The sequence below is a fragment of the Neolamprologus brichardi genome, chromosome 11, assembly GCF_056152115.1.
Source record: "Neolamprologus brichardi isolate AB-2024 chromosome 11, ASM5615211v1, whole genome shotgun sequence".
Taxonomy (NCBI): Eukaryota; Metazoa; Chordata; class Actinopteri; order Cichliformes; family Cichlidae; genus Neolamprologus; species Neolamprologus brichardi.
In genome coordinates, this window is record NC_142114.1 from 24751721 (window position 1) to 24766573 (window position 14853).

Consider the following 14853-nt stretch of genomic DNA (forward strand, 5'->3'; position numbering starts at 1 on the left):
TGTCAGTTTTAAACACTGTTGTAATCGAAGCCAGGGCTTCATTTGGTTTCTTTGTGCCCACATGGTAAATGGTAAATGGACTGATTCTTATATAGTGCTTTTCTACTCTCCCAGAGTACTCAAAGTGCTGTATACAACATGCCACATTCACCCAATCACACCCATTCTCACAAGCACTGTCTCTATATTTAGTGCATTCATACTCTGATGGATGCATCGGAGAGCAACTTGGGGTTAGTATCTGAAACACAGTAACACAAATAGTTACAGTTACAGTTCATACATTCACTGTAATACTTATTGGGTGCACTTAATAATTGGTTGGATCCCCTTTTGCTTTTAGAACTTAAAAGGCTGTGGCACTTGCTCAGCGGTACAAAGTGGAAACATCTCCCACACCATTACAACACTACTTGGTTGAACCGTTGATAGAAGGCAGATTGAATCCATTTTTTCATGTTGTTTAAGTCAAATTCTGACCCGACCATCTGAATGAGGCAGCAGAAACTGGGACCCATCGTACTGAACAATATTTTTTGTTTGATGATGGTTTTCACCTGTTTTTTGTAGTTAGTGAGGCAAGTTGCTGTCATTTGGTTTGATTCTTTTGATTAGGTAAGTTTGGTAAATACTCGATATAGGCTCCTTTTGTTTGTTGTTTTGGCGTTAGGTCCACCCCAAAGCTATAATCAGCTCATTGTCTGTGTCAAATAATCTAACAAATCAATATATTGTAAATAAATCATTATCAAACTTTACCAATTGTGTGATGTGGCTGCTTGGCTCTGATGAAGATGGCTCACCCTTATGTTGTTGTCTGGCCGCCCCTAGACGGGCCATAACAGCTGCGTCAAGGTTTGACATGTTGTGGATCCAAAGATTTGGAAGACTTTTCGACACACCTTGGTTATAATTACTGATTTTTTTTTAGTTACTGTTTCCTTCCTATGATATCAATGGATATTTTCAAATTTTGAACTTCCGCAGGTTGTCTTGGCCTGTCTATGTGCCTAAATGCAGTGAGTGGCTGCCATTGGACTGGCTGATAATCAGTCATTGTTTTAATGAGTGGTTTAACAGGTATATAAAGTGGCTGTTGTATTTATATTTATAATTTAATTATTCTACTAAATGTGCAATATTTCTAAATTTTTTGAAGTAAGGAACACCATCACTCCAACACTAACCCCCATGACTATGTTCATGTAGGAAAACGAGTGACGTTTGTATTTGTTTGGCCATAGTTGGCACCACAAGGAGTTTGCATTAATGATTATTATTTATATGGTGCTGAATTACTCTATAAAAGCATGTAGTGCCATGAAACCATCGCTTGAACTTATATGTTCATGACTGAAATGCATGATTTGGTTTGTTCCTCTTTCAGTTTTCTGTGTTCATCCAACAGCAGACTGCCTGAAAACATACTGACCTCATGATCTTTCATTTACAGCTGACAGGTCAAATATTTATTTTGACCTTCAGTTCTGTCCAGAACCACTTATTCCAGAAACTGAAGAATGAATTTCCTAGATTTTTAATGACCTTTCTGACCTTTCTGATTATTTTTCAGTGACTTAAATATAAAATTGTAATAAGTGGATTCCCATAATATCATTTTCCATTCTCCAAGTTTTCCATATTTCTAACCCTCAGAGAAAACTGTCATTTGCACACATTATAGTCTTATAGCAAGGTTAATATGGGTAGCTACAGCTAAAATTATGATTTTATGCCATTCCAAGGCAATGGAATATATAGAATATTAGAATATTAATCACTGAGATCAAATGAAAACACAAAGGAAATATTGTTGGAAATAACTTTGTCAGCTTGGTCGAATTTGTAATTTCAAGAAAGGAATTCTGACATATGAAACATGACTGTGAGATACCTTCTTTGACAAAGCGATGTGCTTCTGTTGTGTTTATTCTGAACTTTAATCTTGCCTCTGCCATACTAATATAAAACAGAAACACAACTCTCAATCTAATAAGAAGCTAAACTGAAACATAAAATAATAACGAGCAAATCCCAATCTGGAAAAAAAAAACTTGAAAAAACTAAAACAAAAAACTTGATTGCTCCTAGGGTGTAATGAAAAGGCTAAATGTGGGAAGCAAGACACTTTTAATGTGCAATAAAATGCTGAGTGTGTGTACTTGTCATACTTTCCGAAAATGTGCAATTGTGTGGTTCAATTTTTGAGAAAACCTCTGAATAAGTATTTTTTGTTTACCTTCTGTTTTATGTCTTATGCATTCCTTTCCTGCACTGTGAGGCAAACGGTGTAGCTTTTACTTTCGAAAGAGGAAGAACTGCGAGAGAACATGTGACACTTTGCTCTTAAATAATAGCAACAAGGAAACGCAGTCAGACTGGGTTTCCGCGCAGCAAAGATGAGTCCGACTAATCAAGGCAAGTGAAACACTTTCCAGCAAGACTTTAATAGCTTTAGTAGAGATATTAATGGCTGGTAAAACAAAAAGGGGGACATAAAACGCTTGATGTTTCAGTTTGCTTTTACTTTCGTTTTTGTAGTCAAAGTCAAAGACTTTTCTTTGTTCAGGCTGCAGGTGTGTTCAACGATAGAAATACACTGTAACCTTGTTATAATGTCATCACAGTGAAGTAAAGTGTGTCTATAATGTTTAATAATTGTCGAAAAAGAAAATATCCAAACACACTCGGTGTATTTTTAGTATATTCTTATGTAATTACACCATAGAAATGAAGGCTGTGTTGTACAACTACGCTGTAACATTTGTTTAGTAAAACAATTTAAAAGTAATATAAAACCGTAGTTCTTCGTTTTTGTATTTGTATTTATGAAACTCGCAACAAAACGAAGCGGAAAAAAGAGCCAGTCAAAGTCACTTTTGGGTAAAAGTCCAAGTACAAACTGAGTAGATGGCTTACTTAAATTGCTTTAAATCGCATAAATTAGTATGAGAAGCCTGGTGAGTTATAAATTCTGGTTAAAAAATATTATATATATATCATATTACATTTAGGTTATACACTGAGGGTATTGTGTGTATTGTTTGAAGAGGGTCCTCTTCCCAGTTGAGAACTGTACCAGGTATAACGGGTGGAGCTTCATATTCATAGCTGTACTTTTTGCTTGTTCATAAGTTTCACTTCAGGTCTTGTGACTGTGGCGTCATTTTGAAAATTTTGCACAGCCTTAAATATGTGGAAGTGATACTTGAGACTTTTCTTAACACAGAGACCCTAAAGACACAGTGATCTGTGCAAAAAGTTGTTTTTTTTAAAAAGTAACTTTTGGTATTAGTGATGAGAATTCCGGCTCTTTTTAGAGAACCGGCTCTTTCGGCTCGCCTCACTAAAAAAAGCCGACTCTTTCAGCTCCCAACCGAGTCTTCAGGTTGTTTTGTTGCTTTAATTAATTTATTATCAACAACAATATAAAATTATGCACAAAAGAAATTACTAATGTAAAAAAACGTGGTTTTATTTATTTATATGTTTACATATAAATATATAAGGTGACCCCTAGAGACAAAGCTTGTATAAACTCCAAAAAGCACTAAAAACTCTGAAGCATTTACAAACTCCAAAACACATTTCTAGCGTTAACTGAACTTCCAAAACAGAGATACCAGATCACTTAAATTACACAGTTGAAAGTATGTGTATTGTTTGTGTATTTATACACAAGCACTCATATATATTCAAATAATTAAAAAAAAAAAGTTCATTTACCTGTTACTACCACACACCAAATCCAGTCGTTGGTACTTCTTGGCATGTGTAGCTACTAGGTGACAAAAGCTCAACACTGCCCCTAGCATCCTGGAGCACTTCTGTTGTGTTTTGGAGTTTGCACGTGTTTTGTGTCTAGGGGCCACCGTAAATATACTTTTATTTATTCACTCCACATAAAATGTAATAAATAAATCATACAATGCAAAAAAACAACTATTTACATTTCAACTTTTAACTATTTAAACTTTCAGCTGTGGTGTTTTGTGAAACAACACAAAACACCACAAACCACAACACAATTAAATCTAGATTAAAATATGCAAAACCAAAAGATCCACATTCTCTGTCATATAGGTCTGAATCCTTTATCATCCACAACTGAAAATTGTGGGTGATTACTATACCTTTCGAGTGTTGGGCAAGTTACTTTGAAAAAGCAATTAATTATAGTTACTAGTTACTTCTTCAAAAAAGTAACTGAGTTAGTAACTGAGTTACAATATTCTAAAAGTAATTAAATACTTGAAAAGTAACTATTGCGTTAATTTAAAAAAAAAAAAAGTTTAACCCTCTGGGGTCCAGGATATAATTGGCCATTTTTAACTACTTTTGATTTTCCCTCCACATTTCACCTTTAAAAACTATTTACTTTGCCTTGTTTGGTGTCATCCTTTTCAGCACAACCTCACGTGTCTGAATTTACAATCATGTTTTCATTTTTTACATACTGTATTAACACAATTGATCTAAAATCAGACAAAAAACATAAAATCAGAGTAGAAAAGGTTATATTTTTTACTGTAACAACCACAAACATGTTTAATGAATCATATTTCATAACTTTAAATGCAAATATAAATTGTCAATTTTAAAATCCTACGCACAAGTTTTGCAAACAACAAAGTTATTTGCATCCATTTACCTTTTACCTTGATTTTTTAAATAACCATTTCAAACTATTTACAGAACAATCAGCTGTTCTGCATTCAATAAGATGCCACACAAATTATTTGTGCCACTCCAAAAAAATAGTTTCTGTCTACTATAAAGGAGAACATCACAGCCTGATACCTGCAGGTCTGACAGCAGCAGGTGTATCACTCCTTTGTCTACCTGGAGACAGCAGTCGCCTCATTGTTCTGACACACAACACAAAACTATCCACAACACTCTCCCTTTTTATATTTTGAGACCTTTTTGTTGATTCTAGTACATGCTGATATGTTTATGCCCTGTTTCTGAGACGCAGAGGTGACCTAGATCAATTTGGTTTAGATTTACGTGACGTAAACCAATATTTACAATTGTGTTTTGTCCCCATTCTGAGAATTAGAGACAGTAAACTTGTGGGGGGGAAAAGCCTTTTCATTTGGGAAAAATAACCATGGATGTATCTAGAAAAATAATTGTGGCCTCTTTAGACCCTTTAGAGTTGCTAAACGCCTATCTCCATCTTTTTGTTGTTTTCTTTTTGTCAGTATGTAAAACAGCACTGAAAATATTTTGGCCTGTGTCATGCCAGAGTCTTTATGTGTGGTTTTTATGAAACTAAGGTCTGTTTCTGACTGGAAACTTGAGCTCTTTGCCAGGCAGGTTGTTTTCTCAGTGTGTTAGTGAGCATCAGTCTCATCAAAAGTCAGGTGACATCCTGTCTTCTCGTGTCATCGTCTATGTTTGCAGGCCTGCTGTTGCTGCTCATCTCCCTGTGTGCCGGGGCAGCAGCCATGTTTGAATCCACACTGGATGCCCACTGGGAGCTGTGGAAGAAGACACATGGGAAGAGCTACAAAAATGTATGTATGTGACAAAAAGTAGTAATAAATATTTTTTTAAAGTGTTATATTTGTATGTACAAACTCTGCACAAGGCTTATAATTAACTTATACAGCATTTTCACCTCATCTGCTCTTTCTTTATGTGAGGTGGAGGATGCTCACCGCCGGGAGCTGTGGGAGAATAACCTGAAGATGATTACCGTGCACAACCTGGAGGCCTCAATGGGACTTCACACCTATGAACTGGGCATGAATCACATGGGAGACCTGGTGAGACACTCTCTTGCTTCATTAATGTTTTTGATTTATGATAATTTTTATTCATTAATGGTGATTGTATTAATGATGTTGAAAAGGTCAACAGGATTAAAGCTGATCTGTCTTGAAGAGTAGCTATGAATAGATGATAGATTACTGTTGTTTCTGGTTTCCCTATTTTTGTTTTCTGAGTTCAACTTTCTCTGTCTTTATGTTCCGTGTCAGTTTTCATGTTTCAGTGTCTTCATATTTTATATTTAGTGTCTTTTGGGTGCTTTATCAATTGATGCATGTTAGATACCTCTAACAAAAACAAATACAAGTCAAGCAGGCTAATATTAAACATATGTTGGGGCACAAATGTATAGTTTCACATTACTAACTTTATCTCAGGTGTCTTAATTTATTCAGTTAGCATTCATAACATTTCAATATGCTGTGGTAACACTTAAACTGAGTTTAAAAAAACTATCAAATATTCAAAAAATAAATGATGGTACCTTTGCTTTAACTTTCTGCAGAATGTAAATTAGCAACATTAACTGGTAAAGCACCAAGCTTTACCTTTAACCCTTTAACCCTTTGGCTCTTCTAACCTTTCTTTCCTGATTAGCTGCAGAGTTTTGGTTCTGGCCTTTGAGACTTGACTGGAGTAATGAGATGATTTCTCCTCTTAGCTCAAATAATCATCAGGCTGACTAGGATCTATTCTCCAGTCAAAACCCTACAGTATATTCCTGAGCCAACTTAATGAATAACCAAAGCACTCAGACTGCATACTGGAATCTCAACCGTTGTCTGGTCAGTGACCTGCTTCACCTTAGTCCAGACGTTCCCAAAGTGTGGGGCCCGCCCCCTAGGGGGGGCGCAGAGCCATTGCAGGGGGGGCGCGGCATGAAAAGGGAAAAAAAAAAACCAACAACAACGCTTGGACACTGCTAGCACGGGCGCCCACACAAACGCAAAGCAGGAGATGAAGCATAGCTGAATATGTTTCCAAACCAACTTCATTCTAAGCCAAAGACTAGAAAATATGGTGAAGCACATCTTCCCTTTGGTTTTACCTGCACAAGTGCCGAGGTAGGTCACCCTGCAGGATTGGTTTTCCCTTTGTTGGGAGCAGCGCTGGGCTGTTTAAATCACGGACAAACAGTATCCCACATTCTTGATTTGTAGTTCACAAACACTTGTTGTAATGACTAACTACTCCTGACATTTTGGAGATGCTAGCTCTTTATACAGTAAAGTTACAGCGGGATACAAATAACATCAGGCTGATCCTGCCACAATTTGTTCCCCCGGTTCAAATCACGGACAAACAGCATCCAACAGGTTATGTTTTTGAACCCATTTTGCAGAGTGATTCGAAACGCCGTTTACGTGTGGATGAAACAGCTGCGTTTTCAAAAATACCCGTGTAGGTGTGGACGTAGCGTAAAAGACTTAGTAGTTTATTTTCTTACTACCTGTAATTTATTGCAGATTACTTGTATTTGCTTAATTGTTTACTAAATGTTTGAGGTGTGAAATAAACCGCAATGGAGCAAAATATGGGTGTGTGTGGTTGGAGGATGTGTTCGTACGTGCGTGCATGCGCGCGCGCGAGGGGGGGCGGGGGGGGCGCGCGAACATTTTTCTTGTAAAACAAGGGGGGCCCAGCAAAAAAGGTTTGGGAACCACTGCCTTAGTCTATGTTGGAGAATGTTTTTGAGCATTCAGACAGAACTGAGTCCATTCTGTTTATTTATTGACTTCATCTATACCAAAAGAAACAAAAGATTCCTCTCAGAGTTGAAAAGGACAGACACAGATTACTGTATATAAAGTGGACAGTGAAACATGTTTACCTTTTTTAACACATTGGTTTTACTTTGCATACTGTCAAGAGTGTTATCAGGGCATTTTTTTAATATGTGCTCATGAAAATCTGAAATGGTAGTTATTTGTTTACATATGATCTCATGCAACAGCAGGAGCAACAAACTGAAACTGTTCTCTTTTTTGACTGCTCTCTCCATTCTGTCAATATTAAAAAGGCTCTTATTGTCCTGGAGAGGTTATCTACAATCAACAAATAATTAATACTTATGATTACTTTGAGGGAAATATTTTAAAATTGGGGAACATATAAAATGATTGTAGCAAAAATCAACAAAAACTTGAATAATAATATAGCATTTTCATGACTTAAAAATGTCAAGTGTTTTTTATTATTTAATTGAAAGCAACATCAAAAAACTGTCAAAATAATCCTACATCCATTAAATGAACTGGAATTTCTGCATTCAGACAGAAAAGGCTGATTGTAACAGATATTTGTGTCTCATTCCACAATTTGTGTTTTTCCTCATAGACAGAAGAAGAGATCCTGCAGTTTTATGCCAGTCTCACTCCTCCTACTGACATCCAGAGGGCGCCATCTCCCTTTGCAGGGGCATCAGGCTCTGGCATACCAGACACTGTGGACTGGAGAGAGAAGGGTTATGTCACCAGTGTCAAGATGCAGGTAAAAAAAAGAGGTCATTTAAATCAGGGTTTGTGTATTAGTGCTGCTGAGAAGAATCAGTTCAATGTTTGCACGAGAAGAATTTCACCATATTCACTTTTACTACTACGAAGAAGATGACTGCCTCTCGTTTACTAAACCCTGAAAGTTCTCTGGGGTTTTTTTGTTTATTTTTTTTATGTTGTGTCATAGTTTTATACCCCAAAAAAGCTGTAACACTGTTGAAAAAAAAAAAAAAAAACAGAGCACAATGATTTGCAAATCTCATAAACCTGTACTGTATTCACACTAGAACATAGCAATCATCACTGTTTTAAAGCAGTGCATATTTATTTATTTATATTTTTGAATTTTTTATATGATATGATAAGATTATAAAATAAATCATTAGATAACAGGATATTGAGATGTTCAAAGTCTTTACAATTTTATGTTGAGGAACATTCTTCTAAAAAAAAATGTCACAGTTCATATAAGCAGGTTTTGGTGAAAAAAATTGGTGAACTCCTGACAGTCTTTACTTCTGACAAACTCTGCCTCTCTAAAATGTTTTTAATGCCCAATCATGTCACTGACCTGTTGCCAGTAACCTTATTATTTGCAAAGTGTTCTTCCAGCTGTTTCTTTGTAGCCTTCCCAGCCTTTGGTTGTCGGTGGCCTAAATTTTTTTGAGACAATGTTTGCTACCACAAAATGCCGAATGAGCTAATATCTGACATAAAATAGTATGAAATAGTTTTTATGTTCTACTATAAATGAAATATTGGATTTGAAAATCATTGCATTCTGTTTGTATTTACATTTTACACAGCGGTCCAATATTTTTGGAATTGGAGTTATAAAAAGTGCTTCTGTGCTCTTAAAGTGGACATTTAGAGGAAGGCTACGTCCACACGTACACGGGTATTTTTGAAATCGGAGATTTTCCATTTTCGTTTTAAAAAATAATCCCGTCCACACGTAAAGGCAGAAATGAAGGAAAACGCTGCTAGGAACATGCCAAAGCAACAGGTGGCACTATATTCCTAACCTGCAGAAATGTTGGCCAATCAGAAGTCTAGAAGCCTCCGTGGGAAAAGTAAACAAAGCTGGGGCATAGAAGCAGAACCCAGTTGTATGTGTGGAGGGACAGTAACTGTGTGTGTATATGTAAGCATTTAAACACTGCACAGAGTTCAATTAACAGTAACAGTATTGTAGATATTCATTTCACCGAAACAATAACGTGGTGCACAGTGTGACATCAAAAAATGCGCACACCTTTGACGCTGCGTTTTCTCAGTTTTTCTGTCCACACGTAAATGCAAAAACTGAGTTTTCAAAAATATCCACCCTGGCCGGAGTTTTTAAAAATCTCCGTTTTCATTGACCAAAAACGCCGTTTAGGTATGGACGAAAGGTGCAAACGCATAGAAAAATCTGTGTTTTCAAAAATACCCGGGTATGTGTGGACGTAGCCGAAGACTTAAGAATATGAGCATGACATTAGTTGTTTGTTTTAATTCAGGGTGCTTGTGGATCTTGCTGGGCCTTCAGTGCTGCAGGGGCCCTGGAAGGTCAGTTAGCCAAGACAACAGGAAAGCTGGTGGATCTCAGTCCCCAAAACCTGGTGGATTGTTCTGGCAAATATGGTAACGAAGGCTGCAACGGAGGCTACATAGACCGAGCTTTCCAATATGTCATCGACAACCACGGAATTGACTCTGATGCTTCATACCCATATACAGGACATGTAAGTAAACATACATGCATGTGTGACCTTATGTGCACACTTCTGTGCTAAAAGAACATTCAGCACTTATTTAAGTGATAATTCCAAGGCAAAAACACAATCTCAGTTAAAATAGTAATTCATCACAATCCCTGTCACCCTCCTTTCATTAATCAGCCATCTCCAGGTTAGTAGGGAAGGTACAAATATTAAACATATGAGAAGCAAGCACCCCTAAGAAAGGTACTTTCCTCAGCATCTCTACACACCGATTCCCGGACACTGGATTGGTGGCTGCTTCACTGAGTGAATGATTAAATGCAGTGGACTAATTTCCAATGGGATTAATAAAGTGTGCCTCCTTCTTCGTTAACAGAAGGCCAAATATCAAAATTCATTATTTACCAAAAATGGAGTAGACAGTAGCAAAGTTATTTTTTGCTCATAAAGATGAACATAAACTAGGATTATATTATGATTATATAAAGAAAAACATGTCTTAGTTTAAAATGTGTGTGTAGAAATAAAAACTATTTGTAACTTTTAATTAAGAAATGTTATGTTTTTAATAAAATCCTAATGTAATCCTGGTTTATACCGTCTTTATATTATATTCAATTAATAACAGAGTTTAAATAATTTTAAATCAGTATATTCTGTTTTGTAGTTATTGTTCCCAACAAGCCAACTTTTACAAAACTTTTACAAAAATTTAAACACAGGACTCTAAACACAAGCTTTGCAAAACCCTGTATGAGACACCTAGGTGGGTGTATAAACACCAGCAAGAAGTTGAGTCCGATCCTTCAGGCTGTAGACAGCAACACTCACACTTGTCTGTGGTCAGCTGTTAACGTCTCTTTGGAGCAACAATAAATTAATCGGAGCGGACAACATGTTTGTCCTCCAGGCTTTATGTAGTTCGCTGTTGTTTGTGTGGAGGAGGCCAGTTCTGAGACGTTTCAACAGACTGTTCCAGCCTCGCGGGGGTGGCGATGTTTTTAATTTAACCAAAAGAACATTTTAAAAAAATGAAAAAACAAAAACAAAACAAGAACTTTGTAATGTGAAATACTCAGTGACTACCCTGACCAAAAATATCAAGCATTATCTATGTAGTTTGCAACAGTCTTTAGGTTTATTTTTGTCCTGAAGTGCAAATTATGACACCACTGACTTATTCCTTTGAGAAGTGAGATGCAGTCCAATCAACGGAGAGCCTACAAGACTAAAGGAGTGATTTTAACAAAGTGGAGTGTATAATCAAAAAATCACACATATAATCACAGCTTTGCCAAACTATCATTTATGTGTCACATCACCATGGGCCACTCAACTGAATTCAAAAACCTAGTTAATGAATGGGAGTGAAACTTATATTTTCAATTTGTTGGTGCCCCTCCCAATTCTCCAATTCTGCCTTAGGGCAGCCCTGTATGTTGTAAAACAAGAATATTTTTAGATTTTTTAATGTGTATGAAGTTCTTTCCTGACTTCATCAGGTCCTTTAACATATTTTTCTTTAACTTCAGGATGATCAGTGCCACTACAACCCAGCAACCCGTGCTGCCAACTGCTCCAGTTACCAGTGTCTGCCTGAAGGGGACGAGAACGCTCTGAAGCAGAGTCTTGCTACCATTGGACCCATTTCAGTGGGAATTGATGCTAGGCGGCCCACGTTTATTTTGTATAGGAGTGGTAAGATACACCTCATCAGATGCAAAGTAAATGGAAAAACTGTTTTAAAATGTTTGGAGGATGAAGGAGTTTTTTTCGTTTTTTAGAAGGCAAATTTGAGTTCAGTTTTCCTGGAAATAATTATTTATGGCTGCTTAGGAATTTTTAATGAGATTGATAATTTCGTCTTATAATTTCAGGAGTGTATAATGACCCATCATGCTCTCAGAATGTGAATCACGCTGTGTTAGCTGTGGGCTACGGCACTCTGAATGGACAAGACTACTGGCTCGTAAAGAACAGGTGAGACATCTTTCACTGATTTCTCTTGAATCTGGCTTTTATATACAAAGTGATTTCATGGACAGGGCTTCTATTGTCTTCCACCATCTGTTCACTAATGTGGTGCATTCTGGAGGACTCTAGAAGACAAATAAGAAGTGAAAGAGAGAAGTCAGGGCTTTTTAAAAAAGTACATATCATCAACACGCAAAAACTGATTGTTACATCCTATTCAGGGGTTCAGTTTTTGCTGACAGGACTAGTGGTAATCTTAAAGTGATAAAAAAATAGTTTTAAAAAATGTAATTTTTCGTCAACAGTGTGTCAAATGGATGAAGTCATTAAACTAAATTAAAGTTCAGTTTAATTACATTTTATAATTATGTAATGCATGAAAAAAATCAATTTCAAAATAGTATAGCTGTCAAATGTTGGGACAACCATCCATCTTCTTCTTTCCCGGGTCATGGGGGCAGGAGCCTAAGCGGAGAAGCTTGTCCGGGGAATACCAAGGTATTCCCAGGCCAGCCGAGAGATATAATCTCTCCAGAGTGTCCTGGGTTTGCCCCAGGGCCTCCTCCCAGTGGGACATGCCCCGAACACCTCACCCAGGGGGGCACCCAGGTAGCGTCCTTGTCAGATGCCCGAACCACCTCAACTGGCTCCTTTTGTTGTGGAGGAGCAGCGGCTCTACTCTGAGCCCCTCCCAGATGGCTGAACTTCTCACCCTATAAGAGGGAGGCTAGCCACCCTTCGGAGGAAGCCCATTTCTGCCTCTTGTATCTCGTTCTTTCGGTCACTGCCCACATCTAGTGACCATAGGTGAGGGTAGGGACGTAGACTGACCGGCAAATTGAGAGCTTTGCTTTTACACTCAGCTCTCTCTTTACCACAACAGACCGATACAGCGTCCGCATCACTCAGCCGCAGCACCAATCCATCTGTCGATCTCCCACTCCCTTTTCCCATCAGTCGTGAACAAGTACTTGAACTCCTCCACTTGGGGCAAGAACTCGTCCCTGACCCAGAGTGGGCACTCCACCCTTTTCCTGGCTGAGGACCATTTCCTCAGATTTGGAGGTGCTGATTCTCATTCCCAAAGCTTCACACTCAGCTGCGAACCGTTCCAAGACGAGCTGGAGGCCATCACCCGATGAAGCCAACAGAACCACATCATCTGCGAAAAGCAGAGATGACATTCTGAGACCACCCAAGTGAAAGCCCTCTGCCACTTGGGTACGCCTAGGAATTCTGTCCATAAAAATTATGAACAGAATAGGTGACTAAGGGCTGCCCTGGCGAAGCCCATCACCCACCAGGAACAAGTCCAACTTATTGCCGGCTTTGCAGATCAAGAGCTGGTCAAGTGTTCCACGACAAGGACAAAAAAATGCATCTGAGGTTCAACTAATGGACACATCCACTCATATGACATCCCTGTCCTTTGTTAATACTTAAACATAAATGTAAAATGTAAAAGTAGGAAGAAAGACAGTTTTGTTAATGTTTATTCAAAGATGAAAAAACACATGTACCAGCTGCTGAAGTCTGAACAAGCATTTAATCATCCACTGGACCTGGTTTTATCTTCTTTTGTTTTCTTTTTTAATAAAAACATCAAAAAAACAAGATAAGAACGACTTAATACATCAATAACAAAATGTGAAGTTTTAAAACATTTAATTACATTTAGCTGATAATTCATTATCTCAGAAGATTTTATTTATTTATTTTGTACTCTCCAGCTGGGGAACTTCCTTCGGAGATCAGGGATACATCCGGATGGCACGCAACCAGAATGATCAGTGTGGCATTGCTCGGGATGCCTGCTACCCCGTCATGTAACTGCAGAGGGAACTGAAATGAATCTCTTGCAAAGTGAATATAAATGAATATATCATTTATGACTTTTTTTTATTAAGTCTTCAAAAACTACAGCTTCAAACTAACACTTTTTGGTGCTTCTCTTGAAAAATTATATCTTGAGGAGGAATCATTATCACTGACTTTCTTTGGCGTGCGACATTGTCGAAATGCTAATGTGTGTATCTCTGTGTGTGAGTACACACATTTTTGGTATACCCGAACAGACATCTGTTCAAAGTTACAAGGTTTAATTAAAAATATTTCTATATCTGTGGTAAAAAGTTGTGAATTTGCTGGATGTTTAGCGCTGGACTAGTGTATATTTTATGACATGAGTGAGATTAAGATTGAATTCACAACACAACATGTACTGCTGCTTTGTTGTTGATGTTGACACTTATATTATGTAATCAGACTCAATGTAAAAATAAAACATTTTCCAAAAATCTGGTTCCTTATTCACAAAATAATGAACACGGAATTATAATATTTAAATTTAAGGGTGTCATGGTGCTGTGTCTGTTACTGAGTGTTTATGTCTTTGGACTTTTGGCCTTGTTTTCTTACGATGGTAGTGATTTATGTTTCTTAGCCCTTTTCTGGTATTACTTAGTTTCCTGGTTTAATCATTTAGATTTCTGGTTCTTAATTACTTTTAGTTAGTTCTGTTTCATTCCCTCTCGTTTGCCTTTGTCCCTCGTCAGATCCTCGTCATGTTTATCATCCGTCCTGTTTCAAGTCTCAGGTTTTCTTGTTCCAGGTACCTTGTGTTTAGTTGTTTTTCACAGTTTAGTTTTTGTTGATTTAATCTTAGTCTCCCTTTTGCTTTGGTTGTATTTTGTGCAGTCAAAAATAAAAAGCTCACTTTCATTTTTGACTGCAGTCCAGTACCGTCTCTTTAGTCTGCATTTGGGTCCACACTCTCTCCACTCTCCACACAGTCTGCCATCACAGACCTGACAAAAGGGGGATATGTATTTATGTAAACATGTAAACATGGGAGGTTGAGGGTTTTAACTGGTTGAGTACTAAAATGTGCATGTTATACA

General features: G+C 37.4%; 1 protein-coding gene across 1 annotated transcript; it reads left to right on the top strand.

Annotated features, from left to right (window-relative positions):
• Positions 1-2292: 2292 nt before the first annotated feature.
• LOC102784909 (cathepsin S-like) lies at positions 2293-14674 on the top strand. Its single transcript, XM_087848413.1, has 8 exons — positions 2293-2418; positions 5410-5522; positions 5652-5774; positions 8116-8268; positions 9776-10000; positions 11512-11677; positions 11857-11959; positions 13684-14674. Exons 1-8 carry the CDS (start codon positions 2400-2402, stop codon positions 13781-13783), a joined length of 1002 nt encoding a protein of 333 aa, XP_087704539.1. The 5' UTR covers positions 2293-2399; the 3' UTR covers positions 13784-14674.
• Positions 14675-14853: the final 179 nt, after the last annotated feature.

Bases quoted from the DNA above. Each gene is read 5' to 3' on its own strand.
- LOC102784909 (XM_087848413.1), top strand. The intron at 5,523-5,651 runs GTATGTATGTGA...TCTTTATGTGAG, and splicing joins ATGGGAAGAGCTACAAAAAT to GTGGAGGATGCTCACCGCCG. The intron at 11,960-13,683 runs GTGAGACATCTT...TGTACTCTCCAG, and splicing joins TACTGGCTCGTAAAGAACAG to CTGGGGAACTTCCTTCGGAG.